Below are 26,103 nucleotides of genomic sequence, written 5' to 3' on the forward strand. Positions count from 1 at the left end.
TGCGCTAGATAAACACTCAGACTCACACGCGCGCACCAGCTGGCGCGCTTGCAGGCGCGCACAACACGCATCTGTAAACAGACAGCAGCGATCGTTATATTTCCGCTGCGGTATATTTTAATGTTTTTTTTTTTTTATCTGTCATTTTAGTGGAAAAGCCAGCTTCTGACAGAGGAATAGAAGGAGAGAGAGAGAGAGGAGCAGGTGTGCCCTTTAAGAGGGAAGGAGCAGCTGAAGCAAGGGCAGCATCCCTTTCTACATCCTCTGTGGAGGTAAGTGTTGATGGATGAAAAGGGGTAAAGCCGACTGAGCGCATCTATGTTTGGGTTAAACCTTTTTCTAAAAAGAAAGATGGCAGTGAATGTATGCATGTGTATGTTTGTTTATGTAGGTGCGCACTGTCATAGGGTGGGTGGGCTCATTTTGTCACTATTGGTATGTGAGACGACAGAGGCCAAGGAAATGGCAGGGAGTGTGGGGGTGAGTGGGAGTGAGATGTAAATGCGAGGAGCAAGCTTCGGGACATGGGAGCTGAGAATGGAGCCTGGCAGGGTTAGACTGCATGGAAAGAAAGGATCAGATGAGCGCACTCTACCAAAACAAGATTATTTTAGCTCTTTTTTTGGTGATCAGTAGAATGTAAGAAAATTGGAAAAATACTCCCTTTTGTTATTGTTACTGACCTAAATACAACATGACATCACTGCTTTTCCCTTATGTTAGTATCCTGATCTGCAGTGCCAGTCTGTGTTTTTGTTCAGTCTTTCTTCACACACTTTTTGTTCCTATACTGTAGACAGTTTATTCTGCAATCTTATTATGCCTTCCATATAACAAGAAAACATCTTCATTTTGATGCTCAGGAACAGATTTAGGAAGATGTGGGCTCTTAGATGGACTCAGTTTGGGTACCCTGTCCACAGAAGCATCTTTTATGAATACAAATTAGAGTAAACTGGTGGTTAGGTACATCACCTTCAAGTCCCACAGAAGCATTTATAGCCTCCTTTGCATACTTGGACCTGGCAGTAAAGCATGTTCTACCTGCTTTTATAATAAACACTTGAAGGTATTTTCCATATGCTATTCATAGTCCAATTTAAATAAATGTGGTTGTATGACTTTAGGGGATACTATCCACCAGCATGGAGCTAATCAGAGTCATTTTGGTTTGATCAGTGGTCATAAGTCATGGATCAGACCTAAAATAAAAAGGATAGCTGAGTGATACAGAGTTTTCAGAAAATACAATTTAGATTAAATAATGTATAAGAATAAGCATTTTAACGACTTATCTTCAGATTTCATGATAATGCTTCATGACACAGAGAAAATGTTTGATTCTACAGTTCGTTTTAGGCTACCTAATGGAAGAGGAAATAGAGACAAAATATCAGCATGTAGGTTAATGAATTGACAGTAAGTTGCTAGGATTTTGCCCAGGCTTGAGGGTTTGATCATCGATGGAAATGTGATCCCATCAAATAGTTAGAATAGTTTGGTGTTAACACAGAAATCCTACCATCCATTATGGGCTTAGAGTTGTTATTGTTTTCTTTTTTCATGCCGTCATAAAATAGCTTTGGGGAAATATCCATCAATTAAAAGTACAAGTACACAAGAAAGCCCTAAATGTCAGGGTTCCCAGTTACTGCCCCACTAACATCTCCTGGATGATGCAGTTTCCAGCATTAAAGTCAACAATCATTTATATCTGTTGCATGAATAAATGATTATTCTCCCATTTTAATAGAATATGGCAACTTGAGCTTGAATGTTGTCGCATTAAGGCAATGATAATAAAAGTGTCAAAAATCGCTACATGTAGTCAGAGGTCCCTAAAAGCAATTGCTTTTCTGGAGAAAAAATGTAAACATTTTTTAAATACAGCAGTTAAATTATGATTGGTTTCGGGAAGATAGTCATTAAAATTAAGAACATATTTGAGTTATTAAGACAGAACATAGGTTAAAACTTTATTTCTAAACAATGCATAAAAAATGTCCATTCCCATACAGTGTTTTTTTTTTTTTTTAGCATTTAACTTGTCTTAAATGTAATATATGCAATTTTTGTCCTTGTATAGGCCTACTAAAAACCGAGTAAAAATATAAATATTTGATCAATATTATACTATACCAACAAGCTCTAGAAACAATTAGTTATTTGAATGTCAGAGTCGTTTTTATTTATCATTCTTGTCGTGATATTAGTGTACATGCTTATAAAAATATAAGCAAACCTATTGTTTTTTGGTATTAATAGACTAGAATCCTGGAAATGATCTAAACAAAGAAGTGGAAACATCCAGGGTACTGAACGTACAGCACATATCTCCCACACACTTTCTCTCAACGGTGATTAATGCTACTCTGAAAGAAGGCAGAGATGGCTGTTGCTAGGATACATGGCAAGGTGAAGTGCAGGCGATTTAAACAAAAAGAGGAGGAGGGCATCATTGACTGTGCATGGCATCACTTGCAGTAGACTCTGTTGCATGTTTTCTTTCTCAATTGATTATCTGTTTTTGCTGTCTAATTTTTCCAGGGTTGTGTCATTCAGAGAAGTGAGAGAAAGGACAGGCGGTCAGACAAAGCCCTGCTTTTTCTTTTCCATTCCTACTTCTTTCATCAGGAGATAGGCTGCAATGGTCGGCAGCAATCAGTATCCCAAACCTGTCTGAGAGAGCCCTATGAACTGCCGATCCAATGGTAAGTCAGCTGGGATCCTATTGGTGTGTGTAAACAATGAGTCTAATAAAACCATGTCACACAGTCCTCACTTTATCCAACATTAAGATAACTTAACTAAAAAAAGCTATGATGTTGCAACAGAATATCTGACATTTTTTGACATTAAGATTATTTTAGATTTATTTCAAGATGAAAATATTGCTGTTTTTAGCTGAAACTGTCATATTTGACTCTTATCTTTTCATATTTGTCATTCTCAGCTAGGTATTCTTATAAGGGTAGATGTCATTGGATGTTCTGTTTTTTCTTTCTTAGATGCTTTATAAAAGCTGTGTTTTGAAGCCCGAAAAGAAGGCTAAATAGGGAGATCAAAGGATGTTACATAGAGGCTGTATTTTCTTTTCTCTCTAATGGTGTTTTCACAATGCGTGGGCCCACAGGACATCAAAGGCCAGTGTTGGACAGACGAGGAGTCAGATGGGGAGAACGAATCTGAACAGTTCCTATATGGAATCCAGGTAGAGAAGGTTAAAGTATCTTCTTAGGATGTTTTATTTTTTATTTTTTTATGTCCTTGCCACTGGTTTATCTTTAAAGGAGATAGCAGAAAGTGTCACTCCTCCCTGCCAGTAGATGGTGCACTAGCATTTGTCTGCTCTCATTCCTGTATTCAATTGTACTTTTTTCCAGGCAGTTGCCAGGTGTTGCTGAAACTAATAGTTAGCATTAGAATTTAACTTACCTGTCAAGGAGGACATTGTTTTATGAGCTCCTTTGCTTCTTTAATTTGGAATCTACTCCCAAAGACGTTACTTATATTCATCCTTATTTTGCTTCTTTTATAGTCTGCTTAAATTTGAGAAATATAACAGCAAGAAGAAGCAATTTCTCAGCTTGATCACCGAGCTGATACGATCTGGCAACCCCTAAGCCCCGTTTTGCACGACTTGTTGTTCATGTAAAAGTTATAGGACCTTTAAAGCATTTTTTGCAGAGGTCATTATAATAAAAAATGAAATCACATCTTATCTTAGCTTTTTTTTTTTTTTTTTGCTTTGCTTTATTTATTAGACATACAGATCTACCTATCATTCATACTTTACTTCAGTTTCTACTCAATGGCTGTGGAATATTACAAAAATATAAAAATGCTACAAAATACAAACTAAGAATAGGATTCATATGTATTGTAGGGAGGCACTCTTATAATCAGCGACCCAGCAGTCCACAGAGGAAGGATCATTGTGGTGCTACCTTACTTTATGCCCCATATAACCAGATAAATCTTTGGTATCTCACCAGTTGACTTTAAGAAGAAAGTTAACAGTTTAAAATATTTTATAGATTCTTTGTTTACATGATACCCATAACTGGCTCATGCTGCATGCCTTGTGTGCTGAAACAGATTCAGAATGAGTTGAACAGAAGATCAAATAACTATAAATAAACGATAAAGGAAAAATATTGCATTTAATTTACCTTGATTGTTATAAATCAGGCCTTTGAATGTTTCTGCATCAACCCCAACAGTGTTCTCACTGCCATTTAGACAATAAGGAGGATTTGGTTATTGCTGCTCTTCCTTTTACTAATAAAAAGTACATTTATGTAGTTCAGAATGCTCTTTGATTAACAGGTGCAAGTAACAAACTGCGTAAAGACCCTAAATGTATTGAGTTCCTTGCTAGTTTAATATGTGCAGGTACTATGCTGGTTCATAACTTTTTTAATGGCTGAATTATATTTTTAAGAGTAGAAAAAATTCTTTAAATAATTGCAGAAAAATACAATAAAAAGCAGTTATTATCCAAAATAAAGGCTTGACTCCTAGACTACAGGAAAAGATTAGAATAAAAATCTGATTTATACTTTAAACAAAACCAGAAATGGTTTAGTTCTGTTTTTCCAGGTCATAGATCTAGCTTTGCTTAGAAATGTCAGTCCATTTAATTACTGTTGCAGTTCTGTTCATTAAAATATCAACTCAATTCAGTCTATTTATATAGCACCAATTTCCAACACATCTCAAGGCACTTTACAGTGACAATTCAACCTGACCATTCCGTCAGATTCAAAGTTTTCTGTCTAAAGAAACCCAGCTCCATCGACTCTTTGACTCTTTGACAGCAATCCCTCACACAGAGCATGCATACACTCAGAGGTAGATTTATTTCAGCACTTCTCTTCAAAGGTGAAGCTTCCTTCATTCATTACAAAGAGTCATATGTCAGTCATGCTAACGTTTTTAATGATTACAGCTTGAGGCTAATGGAAACATCCAATTGTGTATTTATCTAACACATCCATCTTAACATCACTCTGAAACAGGCAAATACTTTTAAATTCTTCTGATGGAAAAAAAATATAAGGCGTTTAATCTGGATATCAACAAATACTAAATTTCAATTTTAAGTGACCTCCCACTAAAGATCACCTTTCTTCTTCACATCATATTTTGTAGTGCAGACATTACTGAATACATTTCCAGTGTCATCATAGTTACATCATCTTTATCTTGTTAAGTTTTTTTCTCTACTTTGATATGAGATCCTTATCTGAGAGTTTTCTATTTTACTGTTATCTTTCAAGTCTTTTGGTTGAAAGTTTAATCCAGTAAAGCTCCTTTCAGCAAAGTCTAAGTACATGAAAGCAGTGCAGCTTAGATAAGGATGATACTGTACTGCACACCCTGAGCTATGACAGCGAGAGTTTGACTTTATGACACCAGAAACAAGCTTAAAAGACTTTTGATCATTATCCAAAAAAACATTTATTAAAAAATCAATAACCTAATATTCCAGTGGAAACCAAAATTTCCTGACTACACACTTTAAAAGCAATGCAGGGAGTAGTTTATTTTCTTTTTTGTCCTGTTCAGTAACACAAATTAAGAAATGCATTTGAAGTAATGGCAACTGTTGCGTTTAGTTGTATAATTCTCATAATATTCAGTTTTATGCTAAATAAACAATCTGGATCTTGTGTTTGAATCTATATTGTATTGTAAATCTAATAGTAGGTCTTGAAACTTTTACAAGTTTGTCACCTTATAATTGTGTACATCAATGGGTTTCAATATGTATTACTGGGATCTTTAATGATAGAGCAACTCAAAGTAACATACTTTTGTTATTTGAATGGACAGTGATGTCTGGTTTGATACAAATAAACAGATGTATGCAGTGCATTTGCTTTCAGCCACAAGAGTTCATATTAATGCAGCCATCTTGTTGTGCAGTCATAGCTGCAAATTTCTCTGCAAATGTTTCAAGAAAAAACAACTGAGGGGCCAATCAGCACTTAATAATCAGAACACAAGCATTCAATAACAATGAGAACAAAGAAGTACCCAACACTAAGAAAGAAGAGGATGAAAAGCACAAAACAAAAAAGTAGAATTATACAAACACAAAGTTAAATGCATTAGGATATACATTTTTATTACCTTGACTAGATTTGTGTAACTTTTGAAGAAAACATGCCCACAGCATATAATTCTGCCCATAAGGTGTTATTCAGTGTTGGTGGATTTTGTTGTTTTGGATTTTGTGTTGGTTGGTGTTTTGAGTTGAGGCAGTTTTAGTCTCATTTGACCAAAAATGTTTGCTTTGTCCCCTATGTGGCTTGAGGAAAAAACTGCAAACAGTATAATATTTAGCTTTCTTCTTGTCACTCTTCTAAATGCTTGATTTATTTACTTTATAATGACTTGCTGCAATCACAACGGATTGTCTTACCTGATATGTGGCTCTCTGCAGTTCCTCCAGATTTCCACATGATCTTTTGTTTCTTTTTCCGATTATACTTCTCCCTTTGCATAGCTTGTCTTATCAGGTAGACATCCATGTTGGGGTAGAGTTGCAGCTATGCCCTGCTCTTTTTATTTTCAAGTGATAGATTAATCTGTACTCTGCAAGATATCGAGGATTTTAGATAATGATTCTTAACTTACTTATAGCTGGTTTTCAGGATGCAGACTGTTCTCTGACCATCCTCAGAGGCCTTTACAAAACAGCTGCATACATGTTAAAATTAAATTACATATATAGTTGCACTGATTTTTTTAGGGTTTTTAGTTTAAAAGGCTCTGAATACATATTCGCGCAATAGTTTTCTGATTTTAGTTGCAAGAAATTTTGCAATTTCACAAGCATGCACTTTGAGTTGGTCTATCACAAATAATATATATTTGATTTCAGGTTGTAGTTCGACAAAATATGAAAGAGATGTAGTTGTGGGAATATTTTCTTGAAATGAAAGATATGTGCTTGTATAGTGTTTGATATCTGTGTGTGTGTGTGAAAAAAGTCTGTAACCACTGAGCATTCATTCACTGCTATAACTGTGACCAGTGCTGCTTGTTGCAGGGGAGCTGTGCTGCTGATCTGTACCGCCATCCTCAACTAGATGCAGATATTGAGGCTGTGAAAGACATCTACACTGACAGTGCAATCTCAGTCAGGTACAGCACAGATATGCAGAATCATTTGCCTCTTATCTTATAAGCTTAATAAGATTGCAGAAATTCATCTCCCACTATTCAGAAGAAATGGTGGAAGGTTTGACATTAGTTATGACAGATAAACTGTATCTGTTGCTGCATCTCTCTCTGCACAGGGAGTATGGAACTATTGATGACGTGGACATCGATCTTCATATTAACATCAGCTTCTTAGATGTGAGTCAGCAATCTCCTGTAACTGCAAACACCTCCTCTGACTTTTCCCATTACTGTTATATCGTTGACATTTTGTGAAGTAACATATCATTTATAATGCATCTGGTGCTCATAAGATATTTATGCAATGAGAAATGGCCCTAAATAGGCTGCTAACTGTGTGTATTTGTGTGTGTGTCTGATTCAGGAGGAGGTTGCAACAGCCTGGAAAGTTATCAGAACAGAGCCCATTATTTTGAGACTGCGTTTTTCTCTTTCTCAGTACCTTGATGGACCAGGTGAGTAAAGATGCCAGTGTGAATGTTGGTTTTCTAGCAGATACATTAGGTCATCATGCTCCTTACTGAGTGTAGGAAGTGAGAACAATATGTGTCATACATGTAGGAGATTAAAAAAAAGAGCTTGAATGTCTTTCTGTGGACCTCTTAATGATGTTAGTCATTTTTAATTATTCAGAGCCGTCAGTAGAAGTGTTTCAGCCTTCAAATAAAGAAGGCTTCAGCCTTGGCCTGCAACTTAAAAAGTAAGTGATAAGACTCTATAACCGCCACTGTTCCCAGCAACCTCAATAAGTTTTAAAATAATGCTAATTTGCAAAGTTTCTCCCTTAGTTAAATAACATGCTGCTGTCATTTTGCACATCTCTGATGTTGCTGCTATTTTCAAATATCCATTACTGTAGAAATGTCCTGTATATTGGTTATTTATTCTTCCAGGTGCACGGTTTTATATTGTTAAAACACTTTACAGTACAGCATTTTATTTTATCTTCACTAGTATGTTATTCTTATACATTTTTTCTGTAATCTTTTTGCCACGATAAACACCAGAATTTCCCCATTGTGTGACAATAAAGGGATTTTCTATTCTATTCTATTCTATTTTATTCTATTCTATTCTATTCTAATCTAATCTATTCTACTCTATTTTATAATTTATTCATTTTAGCAGAAAACCTTTCAAAGTATTCATACCTCTTATGCACATTTTGTCATATTACAACCACAAACTACAATGGATTTATCTGAGCGACCAAAAAAATTACAGCCTATTTGTGAAGTGAAAAAAAGAAAATGTATTTTTACACAGAAAAATTGAAAAAGGCTAGCATGAAATTGTATTCCCTAACCAGTTATTACCTCAGTAAGTATATTTAGGGATTGTCAAACAGACTTGCAGCTCTAGACACACATTTTGCACATTCTTATTTATTTTTAGTTCAAGCTCTCTTGAATTCAAAGCTATAGCCATTTTGCAGCTCTAGGCAAGATAATTATTTTTAGCTGTCATGGTTGAATTGTGTGGATCATCTATTCCAGATTTAGTATATCCTAAAGAAAACCTTGATGGCTATTGTTAGTTGCAATCTGTGTGAAAAATGCAAATTGTATTTGTCATTTAAAAGCATTTACCATGACAACATGAATGTTTAAAATAGCTTTTTTACCTTATGTTTCTGGCCCTCTTAAATCTATTAATTTAAAAAGTCTGACATGTGGCAAAAAGGGGTGAGTATTGGCATGGGTGTTGAGATACGATGCATGTCACGATTCTTGGGTCACAATATGATATTATAATGATATTGCAATATCACTATATATTGCAAATATTTTTCCCAACTATCAAAATTAAGTGCATAGATAAAAAAGCAAGTTCTGTAAATATGGGAGTATCAGGAGATATTGATCCTTCAGTTATTTTGGTATCCATGTTGTTTGGGGTTTCCACTGTGACTCCCTCAACTACATGGTCCACATAAAAATGTTTTATTTTTCTAAAATTTATATTAGGAACTGAAAGATCAATACTATATCAGCTGAAAATCACAATATATCACCAAATTGTTTGTTTTCCACACCCATGGTGGCAAAACTGTATCAGGGTAGCATGACTGTATTTAGTATTGCCTTGGGCGTTAAAATGGAAATTCTATGCATTAGCAATAAGTAACCCAGATAGGAAATTAGGTGGTTTTAGCAGACATTTAGAGCAGCTTTGTTCTCTGCCGGATATAAAACAGTGATACAATTATTTAATCTGCCACACTATGTTCATTGGAATATTTAAATGAGGTCAAAAGATAATGCTCCTTGTTTATAAATTAAGATGAAAAGCTTTAAACAGATTTTTTAAAACCATTTAAGCAGGTATATAGTGCTTATATTTCCAGAAGTGGCAAATATTTACATGTGAAATAAATAAAAACTCAGCAGAGACTCACAATCTGATGACTATTAACAAGTTATGATGGATTAAAGGTATAATTACTAATGTTTTTTTGGTCTGGACATTAATAGGATGCAAATATAAATAAGCTTGCTATGGGAAAAAAAAAATATTTCAATCATTTTTTGTAGCCTGGAATGACTTGTCCTTAGGCTATTGAAGAAGAAAACACAGTCTAAAAGCTATTTCACTCCAATAAATCTGATTTAATTTATATTTCCAGTTTTTTCAACTGAAAAACAAAGAACAAACACTAATTTAAAAAATAAAAACTTGTTAAACTGAAAGGTTATTTTCTCAAGGCTAGCATTCACTTAAAGACACTTTCAAAAATAGAATTAAGATACTCTTAAGAAAGAGCCATAAAAGTAATCTCAATTAAACATCTCTTTATCTACTTACCCTGCATCAGCTGACTGTGGCACATCGATTGGAAGCTTCAGTTTTCTGCATAACTGATTGATATACATGGAAGGTCCATCAAATGGTCAGAAACAGAAGAGTCACAGGGGGTGGTTTTTGTTACCAATTTATTATGTTCAACAAAGAACATGAGCAAAGTGCTCCATTATATCATAGGAAATGTAATTAGATTTAATTGAGATTATTTCTTCTTTTTAGGTCATGGCACCAGCTGCTCAAGTTCTGCTCTCTAGCAGTTGGTGCCTCAGCCAAACACCTTTATAGCCTATCTGGGCATTGACCATATTAGTGTTAGCTGTGCTATAGCCCATGCCATGCAGGAGATTGCTCTGGGTGAAAAATGTCTGTGAACAGCAGGTCATACTACATATTCATGAGACCATTCAAATAAATTATTATATTATTATCTGACTATTCTATCATAATCTCAACTGTACTTTTATGGTTGTTTTACTGTTGCTATTCTTTCAGGATTTCCACACTTGTCCCTCTCCATCCTTCAATGGCTTACATGTCTGTACTAAAGAAAAGCTTTCTGATTGCATGTTGCTAATGCAACCATGTTTCACCACAACGACAGGGTTTCCAGGTCGATACCATGTATCGACCTGCAATTTTGCATGTAGGCCAAAAAGTTGTAATTTTGTCTCATTCGCCAGAGCACTTTCTTTCAAATGCCATTTTCTAAACAGTCCTGAAAACAAAACTTCTTATTTATTTCTTTCAATAACTTTCACCTGGTAATTTTTCATATATTTCCAGTAGAGCAGTGGATCTCTGCAGTCCCTGTAGAAGGACTATGCACCAGACTGTTCCTGTGACTGTGTCTGAAAAGTAGACTTTTCAAAGTAACTAAGTATAGAAGGATAGCTGTGTCTCAGTAGATTTGCAGATGGAACATATCCCTCAGTTATAGATTAGACATTATCTAAGATGCTCAAAGCTAAGAATTGACCATATCCTGCTTTAAACTTCCACACACCTTTATACCTGACCTGTTTGGTGTGTTTATTTGTTTTTAATATGCTTTTTTGTTCACTAATGCTCTATAACATATCTCTGTCAGATTTATAGAGCTGCTTTATATTATATGTTACATTCTGTTGACATACAACTGAAATTCCTAATGGAATGCATGTCAGTTTAAGGTTGTAATGTTACAAAATGAAGAGAAAAAAAAATAAATGAGTGTGAAATGAGTATAAAAAAGATAAATGAGTATGAATACTTTCAAAGCCAAATAGATAGTCAAGAATGATTTTCTTGGGTATGATTCTCCTTTGTAGTGTATAGTAAATCAGAATTATAATTCAGCACTGACCAGAAGGACTCACACTGTTTCCTACTGTGACAGGATCCTGAGCACATTCACCTCACAGCAGTGGAAGCACCTCAGCAATGAGTTCCTCAAGGCCCAGCAGGAAAAGAGGCATAGCTGGTTCAAAGCTGGAGGGACCATCAAGAAGTTCCGTGCTGGGCTCAGCATTTTCTCTCCAATTCCCAAGTAGGTGTAATTTCCTGTGTCTAAAGAGCTAATGCCAGATAGAGCAATGAACAATTAAATTGGCTCCAAAACTTTTCAATTTCAGCCACCCATAAGCAACAACCGCATAAGATCTTCCACAAGCAATGTTATTTCCAACAATGGATGGTGATGTTATAATAATTTTCCAAAACTTGTCTGAAAAAAGTTAAATGCAACAAGAAAGACAACAGAAGAAAGAAAAAGCCAAAGCAGTGTATTGAGCCCTGACTTGAATTTGAAACCAGTCAAAAGTTCCCATAGGAAGGAAACACTCTTCAACCTCTCTCTAGGTCTAATTTTGTTTTGACAGGTATGGATGCACAGGGAATGAAGACTGGACACTTGGTGGTGGCCAGCTTCACTAACTAGCCTGTTCTGACATCATAATGACAGTCGTTGACAGCAGTCGAATGTCAAGGGGCTGTATGGATAATGTACTGTGTCTAATAGCAGAAGTGAACACCGGCTGTTGTCGCCTAACAGTACCATTCTGTTGTCAGTCCTGTGTCCACTTTTTGTGTAGACTGAAAGACAGAAGCACAATGCAAGCAGAAAATCCTTCAGGTAGAGGAAATATAGCTGATATAGTTGTTTTTTAACTCCATGAACTAAAATCCTTAAAATTAACACCTTAAGCTGGTACTTCTCTGTGAAATATGGTGTATTTAACAAGTGAATGTAATCCAGTAAATCAATTCAAAAAGTTACATTTGTGCATTTTATCGATTTGGTCTGCACAAGGCAATGTATACGCCCTAAAAAGTTCCTAAACACTTAGAAAAAATAACCCCTAAAATAATTTCAATTGGAAAATGGATCCTGCTTGATATCCTTGCTAATATGTAATCCACCCAGAGCAGGTTAATTTGTGTTCACAAAGAAATAAAACTGAAACACTGATTTGGCATGTGAATCTAATTAGAAGCAAAAGCATTTAGGTAACTCAAAGTAATAGTAGTCCATCTGAGGTAGGGGCATGTTCCCTCTAAATCTGAGATAGTGGATGGTTTAATGAGGAACTCAACACAGATCCTGACAAGGGCATCCATGAGCTCCTGGAAAATCTTGAGTGCAATCCGGTGGTGTTGGAACAGATTTAAACATGATGTATCAAAGATATACTATTTGATTCCCAGGTAAGATGAGCTTGATAGACCAGTGAAGGGTGAAAATACCTCCATTCTTCAAGATATGCAAGAATGGGTCCAGCAATAGGTCTAGATTCTGACTTAGACAAACTTTATTGTCATGTTGTATACACAGAGCATATACAAAATGAAATTTCAATGCATACAGCTTTTCAACAGTGAATGAGTAGCTCATAGCAGTAAAATGGACGATTTCATCTTAATGACAGGATTTCATGACTAAAGATTTCACCTTAATGACACCAAGAGTGTCAATGTTTATTCTGAACAAATGTGTGCCTTCCTCCATTGATATACATCTCCAGACCAACACTCCTCTAAACCGATCATGCACTACAATGTTCCATACGACATGACATTCACTGCAGTTTCTCCACATCCTTTAAAGTCACATCAATCCAGCACTTGAGTAAACCTTCTCACATATGTGAAGGGAACAGGACCCATTGCAGAACCTGCCTATTCTCTGTGCCAAGCAGTAAGAACACAGCCTGCAAGAGGATATAAAGCCCTCTGGCCACCCTCATGAATTCTGTTTCAAATGGTTTCATTGAGATATTCACACCAGTTGCCAGCTTGAAGTCAGTTTTTATGGGTCCTCACAGTTCTCACCCTGTTCTTCCTTGCTCAGATGAGCAGATGGCAGCCCTGCTTATGAGTTAAGGACCTCCCACAGTTCTACCCAGCACTCCTAGTGTAACTGTGTGTCTCTTAGTATTTCCTCTATGTTCGTACTAGGAGATACAGAAAGCCTTCTAGCAATGGTAACTACTGATGTGCTATCAAGTTGGACTTAGACTGACTGTACAATCTCTGTAGAGTCCAGGTATCGTCTAATTCTATGGAAAATTAGTCAAATGTCAAACTGCTGAAAAACAGTAAAGAGAAGTAAGTAAAAAAATCTATCTGCTGATCAATGTTTCAAGAACCTCAAACCATGGCGTACGGTATAACACTTTCAGATTAGAGAAGCCAGTGGGCTTGTCACCAAATCCTTCCATTGCTTTGAACGAACGACTCAGCAGAAGTCTAGCCCTTTCTTCTGTAGTCCAGGTAAGATATTCCTAATATATGTGGTTCAGGACTGGCCAAAAAAACAAGTAATCACCCGGGCTATGGCTGGACACATCTACAGTATAGATTTTAGTGTTGACTTCAAAAAAGGTAAAAGAACAAGCTTCCATGACTTATTAGATTTATGAATGTTTTCTAATTAATATGCTTCATTTTGTTTTATTTTATTTGAATGCTTTGTTGAAAAAAATTTGAGTTCCTCATTTAGTAAAAAACTTAAGCAAATGCCAAATTTGTGATAGCTTTGGAAAATTTTTTAACTAATAAAACAGATAATAATCCAACTTGTTTTGTTACTTAGGTAGTTGGTAACAGAAACTTAAAGACCATGTCGCTTAAAGAAATATTGACAAAGTCAAGATTTTTCCATGCAAGTTCCACTTTGGCACCTAATTGAAACACCTAAAATCAGCAATTTTGTCTTTTGGTTTTGATGCTTTACCCCATAAGCTACTATTGACAACCATTTCTGGAGGCATTACTGGCACAAAATCCTTTTCAGATGGTATAAACTTTTATTCAGGAATAGCATTGTCATGTACCCAACTTTTGAGAGCACTAATGGTTTCCTCTGCTGAGAGGCTTTATGTACATGCTGGTATCACAGGACTTGGTGCCTGTTCACACAGCCAAACATATCGTTTCCTGGTTTAATCAAAGTAGTATCAATTTTCTTGACCGACCAGCAAACCTTCCCAGCTTATACTTGATAAAGAATGTATAGTGTGTGTATATAATGTATGTCTAAGTTCTGATAAAATATAGCACCTTTTAATATTCTTTTTTATTAATATCTACTCTTATATGTGCTACAGTTACCCTGGAAATAAATGTCTTACAAGAAAGGTTTAATCTAAAGGATGCTGTTGATCTTTATAGATCCCCAAGTTTTCCTCTGATACAAGACACGGTTCTGAAAGGGAAGCTGAGTGTGCCTGAGCTGAGAGTGACCCGCCTGATGAACCGCTCTATCTCCTGTACAATGAAGAACCCTAAAGGGGAGCTCTTTAGCTATCCACCAAACAGCCAGGTTAGAGTCATTTTCTATCTTTCACTACCTGGAATGGGAATTTTGAAATGTTCTTTGAAGCTCATTGAAGTTTTACTGCGTAGGTTTATTGCTGCATTTATTCTTTTCTGTTTCAATGCACTGTGATCCACTCCCACCCTTATCCCCGTCCACCTGTCTACTGCATTGTTTCACCCGAGCCTTCTCCCTACCCTCACCAAAACATTGCTGGTGTGCTCTTTCCCATAATGCTTTGTCTTCACTTGACCCATCAGACTGTAGCTGTCCCGGCGGCCAGGGCCCCAGCGCAGATTACCACGAGGCAGCTGATTGAATTGTTTTTTTCATCCCAGGCGGGCGGCCACTGCAAGAACATCCCTACGCTGGAGTATGGCTTCTTAGTGCAGGTTAGATTTGAGCAAATATAGTTCCACTACTAAAAAAACACCTGTTTTATTAGTGGGTATTATAGTCTTTGAATCTTGGAAAGTCAGTAACTCCAGTTTTAAATCTTTCAAAGCCTCTAGGAAATTTCCTGCCTGAATTTTACTGTCTTTGATTCTCTCCTCCAACCAACTCCAACCAGTTTCTCTCTCAGGCAAAGATGTATTATGACTCACAGTATGCTTTTTCAATATGAAAAATTCTTCCACATGCTGTGGATTTCTGAGGTTCCTCAGAGTTACAATAAGTCTCTTGATTGTTTTACCTAATAATCTTTGGTATATACATTTATGTTCAATTTTAAATGCCACACAGATTTTATTTGCAATTATACAATTTAACATTATCCAGTATTACAAATGCTCCAATGATGTGTTGATCTTCCAGAGAAGACCAAAAATTACTCATTCCAAATTTTTTTCTTAAGACTTGTTGCAGATTAACCCACTAAAGTTGGTTCTCTGTATCGACTTTCTGTTTTTGCAGCACTTGTTCATGTAAACACGAGAGCAGCGAGTGAAAGCTATAACTTGCAAATACACTGTGCTTTTTCTCATAACAGATAATGAAGTACTCAGAGCAGAGGATTCCCACACTAAATGAATACTGCGTGGTCTGTGACGAACAACATGTTTTTCAGAATGGGTCAATGCTGAAGGTATTAAAGAAAGAACACACAATATTGATATAAAATTTGTATTCCTATACTTTTAAAAATATTTTTAAACTATATAATAAATGATTTAACAAGGACGGTATGCATTTCTGTGCATCTCTATGCTGGAGTAGAGCTGCATACAGCTCCATTTAGGATCTGTATGTATCTCTATGCATACTGTCCTAAATGGATTTCTCAGCCTTAGTTAGTAAAAAAAAAGTGTTCAATGCTAACTGTTTATTCCTGTTTTTACTGTCTATGCAGCCTGCTGTTTGTACCAGGGAACTGTGTGTATTCTCCTTTTACACTCTGGGTGTGATGTCTGGAGCTGCCGAAGAAGTGGCCACAGGAGCAGAGGTTATAAGGATTTTTCTTTATTTCTATAAAAAAAAATTTAAAACGTCTAACGAAAAACAAGCAAAAAATGTATTTTCCCCCCAATCACAAAAATAATAATAATTTTATTTTTATTCATGCATATAAGCATTAAATCGACTGGTAAAAACTTTCCCTAAACCTTTCCAGGTCGTGGATTTACTTGTGGCTATGTGTCGAGCTGCACTTGAGTCCCCACGTAAGAGCATCATTTTTGAGCCCTACCCATCAGTTGTTGATCCAAATGACCCCAAGACCCTTGCATTCAACCCAAAGGTTTGCTTAACTAAAAGCAACTTTGTGCATACATTTTTATTCCATATGACTCTGTATTTAATTTAGTCCAACAGTTATTTTTTTCTTTTAATTACCTCTAGGTTTTTATGTTATGTTAAATTCTGTTAATGATGTTCCTAAAAATACTGTTCTTTCTGTCTCACTGGATTTGTTTGCTTTCGCCTGGACACAGAAGAAAAATTATGAAAGACTGCAGAAAGCACTGGACAGCGTCATGTCCATTCGGGAAATGACCCAGGTACAAAAAGTAGGCAGGAGGAACAGAACTATGTCAAAAAGAAAGAGTCCATCTATTTGTATTTTTTTTTTCACAGTACTTATTAGCTATTTGGCAGACAACCTAAAAACAACAGATGCCTCTTTTGTTTTCAGGGTTCTTATCTAGAGATCAAGAAACAGATGGACAAACTGGACCCTTTGGCCCATCCTCTGTTGCAGTGGTGAGTAGGACATGAGAAAGATGAAATCTACTCCAAAAACATTTTTATTCTAATTCTTTTACCAAATACATCCACATCTCTACTACTACACTACCACTATTAATGAACACATTAAAAATTACAATACCACTACACAGTTACTGTTGATTCTCTGTTTCTTTGCAGGATCATTTCCAGTAATAGGTCTCATATTGTCAAGCTGCCTCTCAGCAGGGTATGCATTGAGAAAAACATTCCCTTTTGTCTTGAGAAACAAATTAGGTTTTGTTATTCTCTTTCACTATGTTTTTTAACCATTCTCTCACTCTCTTTGGCCTCTGATTACATCATTATAGCAACTCAAATTCATGCACACCTCCCACCAGTTCCTGCTGCTCAGCAGCCCCCCAGCCAAGGAGGCTCGCTTTCGCACTGCCAAGAAGCTCTATGGTAGCACCTTTGCCTTCCAGTGAGTTACCCCGACCATTAGCTGATGGAATTTCCTACTATTATCTCTACACCTTTGTATGAAGCTTTAAAAACATATGTCTTGTAAAAAAAAAAAAAAAAAATATATATATATATAAAAATATGCTTTTTTGTTTTAAACCAAACTTTTTCTCCGAGAAATCATGATCTTTGGCTGTAATGCATTTTAGAAAACATAACAGTATAATTTCGAAGAAGCTGCCATAATTTCTTATTAGAGCATTACGACCTGATTGTAATTAACATGCCTCTGTGCTGTTTTAATGAAACCATTACAAACCAAAGGACAAAGCAATGGCTTCTCTCTTGGACTGCGGAGACCCGTTCCTCCGCCAGCACATGGAGCCAGTGATATTTGTGTGAGGGAAATAGAGATTTGTAGTGCAGCAGATGGGGCTCTGCTGAATATTTTAGATACACTCGTCCCATCTGGGCTTTAGCAGTGTGAAACTAAAGCACACACAGTGCTAACACCCTCCTTTTTTCTGTGGGTTAATGCTTTTGATTCCAAATAAACATGCTGAATCTTTAATTTAATCTGGGTGTCATTGCTCTATTTTTAACTTTACAAGAAATATGTAAAACATAAACATCATTGCCTAGTCACCGTCTTGCTTCTACAAATTAGAAGGCATGGCAAACATAGGTGGCAATGACAAAAGTATTTCATCATGAATGTGCATGGAAGAAAAAACTTCTCCCTTTCTGCAGCCGTGAAATGATTTTGGCTCTTGTGTTTTATTAGGACAGTTTAAATATCTCTACTGGAAGATCCAGTTAGCAGTCATACATATTTTAAAATCTTATGTATGAATAATAAATGACAGCTGAAGATTATCCTGCTTAACAGCCCTGCTTATTTTGCATAGTATATTTAAGACTTAGATTAAATCAAAGATCCAACAAACAAACAAAAACATTTTACAGCTCTTTATTGCGAAACTGCCTGGTGGAGAAACACATTCTTAACACAGTTTATAAAATAGGCAGGCTTGGAAAATAGATTTAGAAGACAGAAAAATAAATTGCATTGGCTCTAACACACAATCAATCCAGTATCATTCAGTTTCATACACAGAATCAAAAAGGACAAAGTTAGCTGATAAAACTAAGCTTTTCTTTGAGTTACACTAAACTTCTACAAACTGCATTTCTGTTTGTCTTTATGCTCATAATTTGCTGTATATTTTATTTCTAATTTGTCTTTTTGCTCTAGTGGATCCCATATAGAGAATTGGCACTCTGTCCTTAGAAATGGACTGGTCAACGCTTCTTATACCAAGCTGCAGGTACGTTACCCTGGCTAACTACAGCTCAGATTCATTATACTTCCTCCTTCAAACAACAAACCTCCTTTTTACAGAGCAGGCTTTCAATCAGCCTGATCTATCTTTGCAAAAAATGGATGCACCTCACTTTTTTTTTTTTTAGAACAAGGCACAGTAAAAGGTTTTTCTGGTCAATATTGTCTGCTTTCAGCTGACACAATTTTCCAATCTATGTGGGAATGTAGGGATTTAGAAAGTGGTGTCAACTGACATGTTGGGACACTGCCTGTATGCCCTGTTGGCTTCACAGGCAACACTATAATAATTATCTTCTCAAAACTAAAATAAAATTTAATGACAATGTAAGAAAACCTAGTTTATAGCAATTAACTTAAATAAGATTTCTCTATAAATATCAATATTGTAATCCAGCAACAGAATTGGCTCATTTGTGGAATGCTGTAATGACTGCATGGAAATTCGTGCACATCCTGAAAATAGATTAAACACAATTAAATCAGAAATCTCAAGGCTCGCTGAACCGTTCTTGTCGGCTACGATTGCTTTGTCACGCTGATATGTCTAATTTATGCTGCCTTTGTTCCCCTGAGTTTTTGAACTCTTCTTTTTGGATCTGGGCTCGCTGCTTTTCCCCTCCTCTTTGTTTTAGCCGAAGCATCCACACCCTCGCTCTGTCACTGTGTTTCACAGAACAAAGGAAAACTGAGTCTCTCCATCTCCTCTTACCACACAAACCTTAAGTTCTTGTTTCTAATTCATTCTTTTAAATATGTCATATCCTCATCTTCTTTTTTCTCCTGTTACCAAACCATCTAGATGCACCTTTTGTCACAATTTCCTTAAAATCTTTTCATAAGTTTCTAAATGAGGCTCAGGGTGTTTCTGCAGCCTCTGGTGTTTGCTCTGCTCTTACCTTCATTCACTCAGCTTCCTTGTTTGATCAGCAGATTGAGACTTCGAGCCCAGTCTTGCTCACCTTTCCTGTGTTTTTGTTTCCAATATAACACTTCTGGACTTTTTTTAGATCGATGCTTAAGTTGTTAGTTGTCACTGTTGCTACTCTCTTGTTTCGGGGGGGGAGATTTGTTCTGCCAAATAATGTTAAAGAATCCAAAAAAATTCCTGCATCTGGATTTATATGAGGATCATCACCAAAATGTAATGGATTGTTTCTTGGACTGAGGTGCACCTTATGTAAAAGTATCATTAAAAGCAATTTATAAATTTTTAAGTTATCCTGTATATAGAACACACCCCGCCCACACATACAAACTCAACTAAAAACATGACCTCCTTGGCGGAGGTAATAAATAGATAGATTCAATGCTAACTGTGGTCTTCTCTACCCACTTCACAATTGTGGCATGTTTTGTGTCATTTTGGTAATTTATATTGAATTAAAACAAAACAAACTTTATGGTTGCAGTGTGATACGGGTTTAGATAGTTTAGGGGGTAATAATAAATCACAATTTTCTTCTAACATTACCTGAATACAAGAACATTGTACATCTTTGCTGAATTTCTCTGAAAAAAAGAATGAATAACATCCCATTATCTCCTCTTTGTTGTCTACTTTCCATCATTTTGGATTTTGTGGTGTGAAAGCTGATATACGTAAACCTTTCCTTTGATATCACTAAAACTGTTTAGGAATAAATTGGGCTGTATTTTTTATACATATTTTTGCCTTATGCTCTTTTCAATCCCAAGCTGCATGGAGCAGCGTATGGAAAGGGCATCTATCTGAGCCCCATCTCCAGCATATCTTTTGGATACTCAGGTAGGATCACCTTATATCCGCCACTGAGACCCCACTCCCACCGCTTTCTTCCAGATGTGGCCTGATTATCATCTTGGAGCATACCATTTTTTTGGCAGCTGTGTTTTGTCATGTGATGTTCTTTAATTTGTGAATGCTGAGCCCATTCCATACTCTTATGTTGTGGTTGTCTTAAATGGGATTTTTTTGTGAGGGGTTGTGCAACAGGATTTTTCCCCCTATGTATATTGTTTATGTTCTCTTTCAATTATGGTGTGATGGTCTGCTCTTTTTCACGTACACAGTAATTTTTAACAGCTTGTAACTGCGGTCTTGAGGCTAGTTTTTAGGGTTTATATGTCAGACAAATATTCTGTCTTTAAGGAGTTTTAGGCTGCTTTTTTCAGGTGGTGCAAATTATTAGAACTTGCACTTAATGTTGCAACATGCTATAACACTGCAAAAAGAGCAATTTCCAATTGCTTTGAATGCATGATTATACAGTAAGCACACATCAAAGCAAAACACCACACAGAGTGTTGCTCTTTTGTCACTTTGCATATAATTAATATATTTTCAGATATAGGTTTCTAACTTAAACATTCACAATAAACATCTTGAACAATAACAAAATGGCATTGGTTCGACAAGTCGAAGTAAGATTTTTCAGAAAACTTTTTGAATGCTTTGCTGCGTCTCTTGTAGGAATGGGGAAAGGACAACATCGCATGCCCACTAAAGATGAGTTGGTACAGCGTTACAACCGTATGAACACCATCCCACAGGTGATGGGAACGTTCCCCTTTTTATATTGAAATTAAAAACTGTAAATAAAACACTTTTCTAACATCATTAAATATAACTCATAACAGGTTTCCTTAAAAATTTGTATTTGTTGTTAATATGATACACACTTTAAGTGACTTTAAGGATTTCATAACTTGTGTTTCACAACAGAGTCGTCCAATACAATCAAGGTTTCTGCAAAGTCGAAACTTGAACTGCATTGCACTTTGTGAAGGTAACAAATGTACTTATGGTGAAGTTTTTATTTAATTATTATATATTTGCACATCTTTTTTGTGAGAAATGTGATATTGATTTAAAACTACTCTCCATGTTTAAACCATACAGTGTATATTCTGAAATGGCACAGTCTTAAAAGGCCAGGTGCTGTAACAAAAGGGAAAATAATTTACTGAGAATTAAAAAAAACTAGATAACAATCAATTATTTTCAAAAGCATTAAAGTTTTATTATAATTACAAATGATGTCTTACAGTACAATGGTTTTTGCTTTAATAAAGGTTAAATGGAAAATAAACAACTAATACAATGAGAAAGAAACACTTTTAATTTGTAATAATGTAAATAATGTAAAAATTTTATTGAACACAAACTATATTTTTTCCTCTTTCCTAGTGATCACATCTAAAGATCTGCAAAAACACGGCAACATATGGGTGTGCCCGGTCTCTGACCATGTCTGTACCCGCTTCTTTTTTGTGTGAGTAATTCCAGCAGTTTATTCTGCTTGAAAATGTGCAAATGAGGCATCATTGCCCTGTAATAAAGAAACAATGTGGTATTGTCAGTCATCAAATAGAACATCAGTACAAAAAAATATTAATAGTTTTATGGCCCAAGTGGCCTTTATTTAAAACTGGCCTAACAGGAAAAGGGAGAAGAGATAGGGAAAAGAAATGCAGCAAAGTTCTCAGGGTCGGGATTTTTAGCCACTCTATTAATAGGATTTCTCTGCATGCCATCAATTAAACTCATTATATTATGGATTATAGTTGAACATTCAAAACTAAATTTATACCTATATTAAATACATTTGTTCATGTTTGGTTATTTTCTGAGAATTGTACTGAATAGACCAACATGCTTTTTAGCAAAACCACAAAATCAAAACCTTGTAGAACCACCTTTGTAGTCAATAACAGCTGCAACTGCTTTCCTACTTAGTTCATCAATAGATTTCTGTCATTTATTCTTTGCAAAATATGACAAGCTAAGGCAGATATGATGGACAGCTTCTTTGAAAAAAGCTTTTTTTTTTTTTTTAGTAACACAAATCTAAATGGTCCCATTGTAGTTCTGGATGTATATTTAGAAGGGTTGATCTCAGGGAAGGTGTTCATCAAACTTGGTCTAAAGTTTTGTGACAAACCTCCCCTACAGTGATCAGCTTTCCAGTCTGTGTTAAACAGAGGCAATATAACCACACGGATGCTCCTGTAACTTTGGAGGGTGTGTTCAAGGTCACATGCAGTGTCAGTATTTTAAAACCTTACCCCTGACCTGTATGCTATGCCCTGTCTCTATTAAGTTTGTTCACCACATATCTCATACAGTCATCTGAGGCCATCATAAAGCAGTTTCATTTGTACTGAGACTGAATTTCACAGAAGGACTTTTTAAACATTAAACAAAAAATTGGTAGAATTTGCATAGTGGACTGAGAAATCTTTACTCTGATAGAATTTCAAAAGTAGAATTTACCTTTAATTTTAGATACAAACTCTACTTTTTTTGTCTGTCCCTCAAAGTCAAGAAGTATATCTATGCATCTTGGTTGTAAAATGCAATATTTAGAAAACCTTTTTGAGGTGTAATTGCTTTTACAAAGGATTGTTCATGAGAGGTTTTCCATCTACGTTTACAGGTACGAGGATGGCCAAGTAGGAGACGCTAACATCAACACTCAGGAGCCTAAGGTGCAAAAGGAGATCATGCGTGTGATTGGGACCCAGATCTACTCAAGCTAATGGAGGTTCAGCAGCAGATCTATCCCTGTCTTAGCTGGGGGCAGGCAGACCGACAGGCAATTGAAGCTAATGCTTCGATGAGCTGTCCTAAGACCGGATTCTGAGGAATGAAAAGCTCCTGAAAACATTACTAACGTCATGGCTTTACCCATGATTTTCTCCTTTTTTCTCCTGTTTTCTATCTTCCCTGCATTGTTACGAATTTCCCGTTCACCAGACCCTCAATTAGTTTGCACCTGGTTTACCCCCCTTTGTGCATTGGTCTACACTAATGCAGACAAATTTGTAGAACTGCTGAGGTTAGACTGCTGTGGCTGCGGGTTTGCTTTCACTGATTCTTTGGACTCGTTATTTCAGTTTTTATTCCTCTTTGTGAATATGTAGTCAAACAAATATTCATTCCAATTAACCTTTTATATTACAATTACAAGAGGGAATCCCTCACACAAAGATGTTCTGTTTTTTAGAGTGTTTGGGACAAAAAATGTTGTCAATTTATTCAGAACTTTTTGTTTGAAGGTATGAACTGAGGCTGTTATTTTATGGAGGGGTTAGCATCACTATGGAGGGTTCTATATGGTATAATCTTACTTCCAGACTGAAAATTCAAGTTGCTTGTTAATGTAATAGCAAGACAAAAAGGAAATTGGCCAGGAAAAGCCAATTACAACATCCATATTATTGTGACTCACCTGTTGTGATGACAGATTTTTTTTTTTTGCTTTATTTATTTATTTGTTTGCTTTATTTATTTATTTAAAGGGACTGAACCCATAAAATATAACATATGCTTGTTCTCTGATAACAATGATGGCTTTAAATTCGATAGATAAGCAACAAATATTAATATCACCCCAATATATGAATCATCTGATTCTTATTGAACATAAAACAAAAGGGATCAACATGTTTTGGTGATGTGTTTATTGAATCAAAATGATGGAAACTCTTTGCTTTGTTATATTGTATGAAAATGTTTAAATTTCCTGTTTTTTCCTGTCAATTAATAATCAGAACCATTTACACATGAGGCCTTTATGGGTAAGAAATAGTTAAAAAAAAAACGCTAGATTTGTCTGCGGACCACAAAAAGTGTTAAGGGGAAATACATTATACAACAATACTTTTAATGATTATTTTAGCCTAATTTTTTATATTATAATAGTCTAGAGCATAAAATTTGTTGTCTAGCTTTATTTTTTATTTATTTGAGTTTAAGGGTCTATAAGTACTCACAGAAAAAGTATTATAAGAGAGAATTATGATGGTTGATGAGTTAGGATAAAACTGGAGCTGTCAGATCCATAACAATGACACAAACATGCACAGTTGAGACCCCATATTTGCATACACTGTTAAAAAAACATGTCTGAAACCAAAAGACTGTTTTTTTTTTAATGAACAACATGCCTATACAAAAATAGGAGAATATTTCATATTTTTTTTTACCTCAGAATTAACACATTTCCTTACAGACTTAATTTTTAAACTAAATGAGATTTGCTTAACATTTTAGCTTTCCTCCCAGAATTGTCTCACAGTAATCTGACACATTTTTGCCCTATTAACATGAAATGGTTTGCTTAAATGTTTGGGTCATTGTCAATTTTTTAGCCCCTTTCGTGTTCAAACTTTTATCTTGTGATGTTGCTTCAGTATTTATTTATTTTTTTTCCAGTGTGCATTTAAAACTCTCCAATTTGTCTTTTTTTTAATGTCTTGGTTTAACAGTACCAGCTTTTTCATTTTGTTTGGTTTGATTTCATCTAACTAAGAAAATTACAGATGTGTCATTTTTATACAGTGTATGTAAACCTCTGGTTTCAATTGCATGTAGGAGTAATGGGATTATCATGTGACTTAATTCATCTGTGATCATGTAGGTGTGGTAACCTTTCAGGTATCATCTTTTTTTAAGGTATTCATTCTTATGTAAAATGAGTTGTTTGTGTTTTTGTTCTGTTTGTATAGGCTTCACTTTCCACCCAAAAACTAATATCGAAAGCTGTTGATTATTGTCCCAAACTCCAAACAATTTTCCAGCAGCCTTCAGTCCAAGTGAGCTCAGTTTGTTCTTAAAAAGATACGAGACATTGCACTCATCCAGCAATTGCTTCAACTGCCGACGGTGACTGTCCTCGGATCAGCAGTAGATGGCTAGTGCTGGACAATAAGTGATAGTAAAAAAAATACATATATACCCAACCTCTTAACTATGCTATGTCTCCACAAAAAATACAAATGCATCTGGAACTGGAACTCTAACAACTTACTGGACATACATATGCTGCAAAGAAAGCAAACTGTATATAAAGACACTGGAAAACTTGGGTAAAATGATAAGGATGATGGACATGTGACAGTAACCCAGAGCAGTGCCAGACTCTGCCAACAGCTGATAACTGTTTCTGCCAAGATGTGTGAGTGCCCAGCCTCTTTAGAGGTCTATTTTCTCACCGTCTGTCTCTGCTTTGTGATGCTTCAAAGATTGTGATGATTATGGCGCTGATGAAAAGCAGCAGTGTTGGAGAAAAAAGAATAAAGCCTGATTTGCACAGTTTTACAAACCGACCAATTCGCTTTGATGTCTGTTGAAAATAAGTCACAATCAACGATGGACGTCGTCTATTGTTGTTGAGCTTTTAGGCTGATGCTTCAGACAGAAGGTGGCAGTATTACTCCACAGCTGTTCAAGCTGAACCACAGCTCAGTTTGCAGATGCATCTAAAGACAAAATCACACCTTTTTTTTCTTGTCATAATTCATGGTTATTTTCTTTAAATGGGTATACTTGATTGTGAAGAAGAGAAATAATTTTTGA

At 35.8% G+C, this 26,103-nt stretch overlaps 1 protein-coding gene across 7 annotated transcripts; it reads left to right on the plus strand.

Annotated features, from left to right (window-relative positions):
• On the plus strand, positions 1 to 25,002 carry LOC119795138 (protein mono-ADP-ribosyltransferase PARP6). Of its 7 annotated transcripts, none has more exons than XM_038302973.1 (23): positions 1 to 272; positions 2,548 to 2,711; positions 3,134 to 3,211; positions 7,046 to 7,155; positions 7,311 to 7,371; positions 7,559 to 7,649; positions 7,828 to 7,894; positions 11,375 to 11,524; positions 14,647 to 14,797; positions 15,130 to 15,183; positions 15,783 to 15,878; positions 16,143 to 16,235; positions 16,404 to 16,529; positions 16,723 to 16,788; positions 16,923 to 16,990; positions 17,156 to 17,204; positions 17,326 to 17,438; positions 18,675 to 18,747; positions 20,460 to 20,529; positions 21,214 to 21,293; positions 21,466 to 21,529; positions 21,931 to 22,015; positions 23,180 to 25,002. In XM_038302973.1, exons 2-23 carry the CDS (start codon positions 2,709 to 2,711, stop codon positions 23,280 to 23,282), a joined length of 1,851 nt encoding a protein of 616 aa, XP_038158901.1. In that variant the 5' UTR covers positions 1 to 272; positions 2,548 to 2,708; the 3' UTR covers positions 23,283 to 25,002. The 7 variants fall into 7 exon arrangements, with proteins under 7 accessions (XP_038158901.1, XP_038158902.1, XP_038158899.1 ...); XM_038302974.1 differs by having other exon boundaries at positions 7,061 to 7,155; XM_038302971.1 differs by having other exon boundaries at positions 2 to 272; positions 15,052 to 15,183; positions 16,726 to 16,788.
• The last annotated feature ends 1,101 nt before the right edge of the window (positions 25,003 to 26,103 follow it).

Source organism: Cyprinodon tularosa, unplaced genomic scaffold (genome assembly GCF_016077235.1).
Source record: "Cyprinodon tularosa strain WSP-4 unplaced genomic scaffold, ASM1607723v1 ctg50, whole genome shotgun sequence".
Taxonomy (NCBI): Eukaryota; Metazoa; Chordata; class Actinopteri; order Cyprinodontiformes; family Cyprinodontidae; genus Cyprinodon; species Cyprinodon tularosa.

Bases quoted from the DNA above. Each gene is read 5' to 3' on its own strand.
- LOC119795138 (XM_038302968.1), top strand. From the start codon at position 3,104: ATGGTGTTTTCACAATGCGTGGGCCCACAGGACATCAAAGGCCAGTGT. The intron at 7,156-7,310 runs GTACAGCACAGA...CTCTCTGCACAG, and splicing joins GACAGTGCAATCTCAGTCAG to GGAGTATGGAACTATTGATG. The intron at 21,294-21,465 runs GTGATGGGAACG...GTTTCACAACAG, and splicing joins GTATGAACACCATCCCACAG to AGTCGTCCAATACAATCAAG.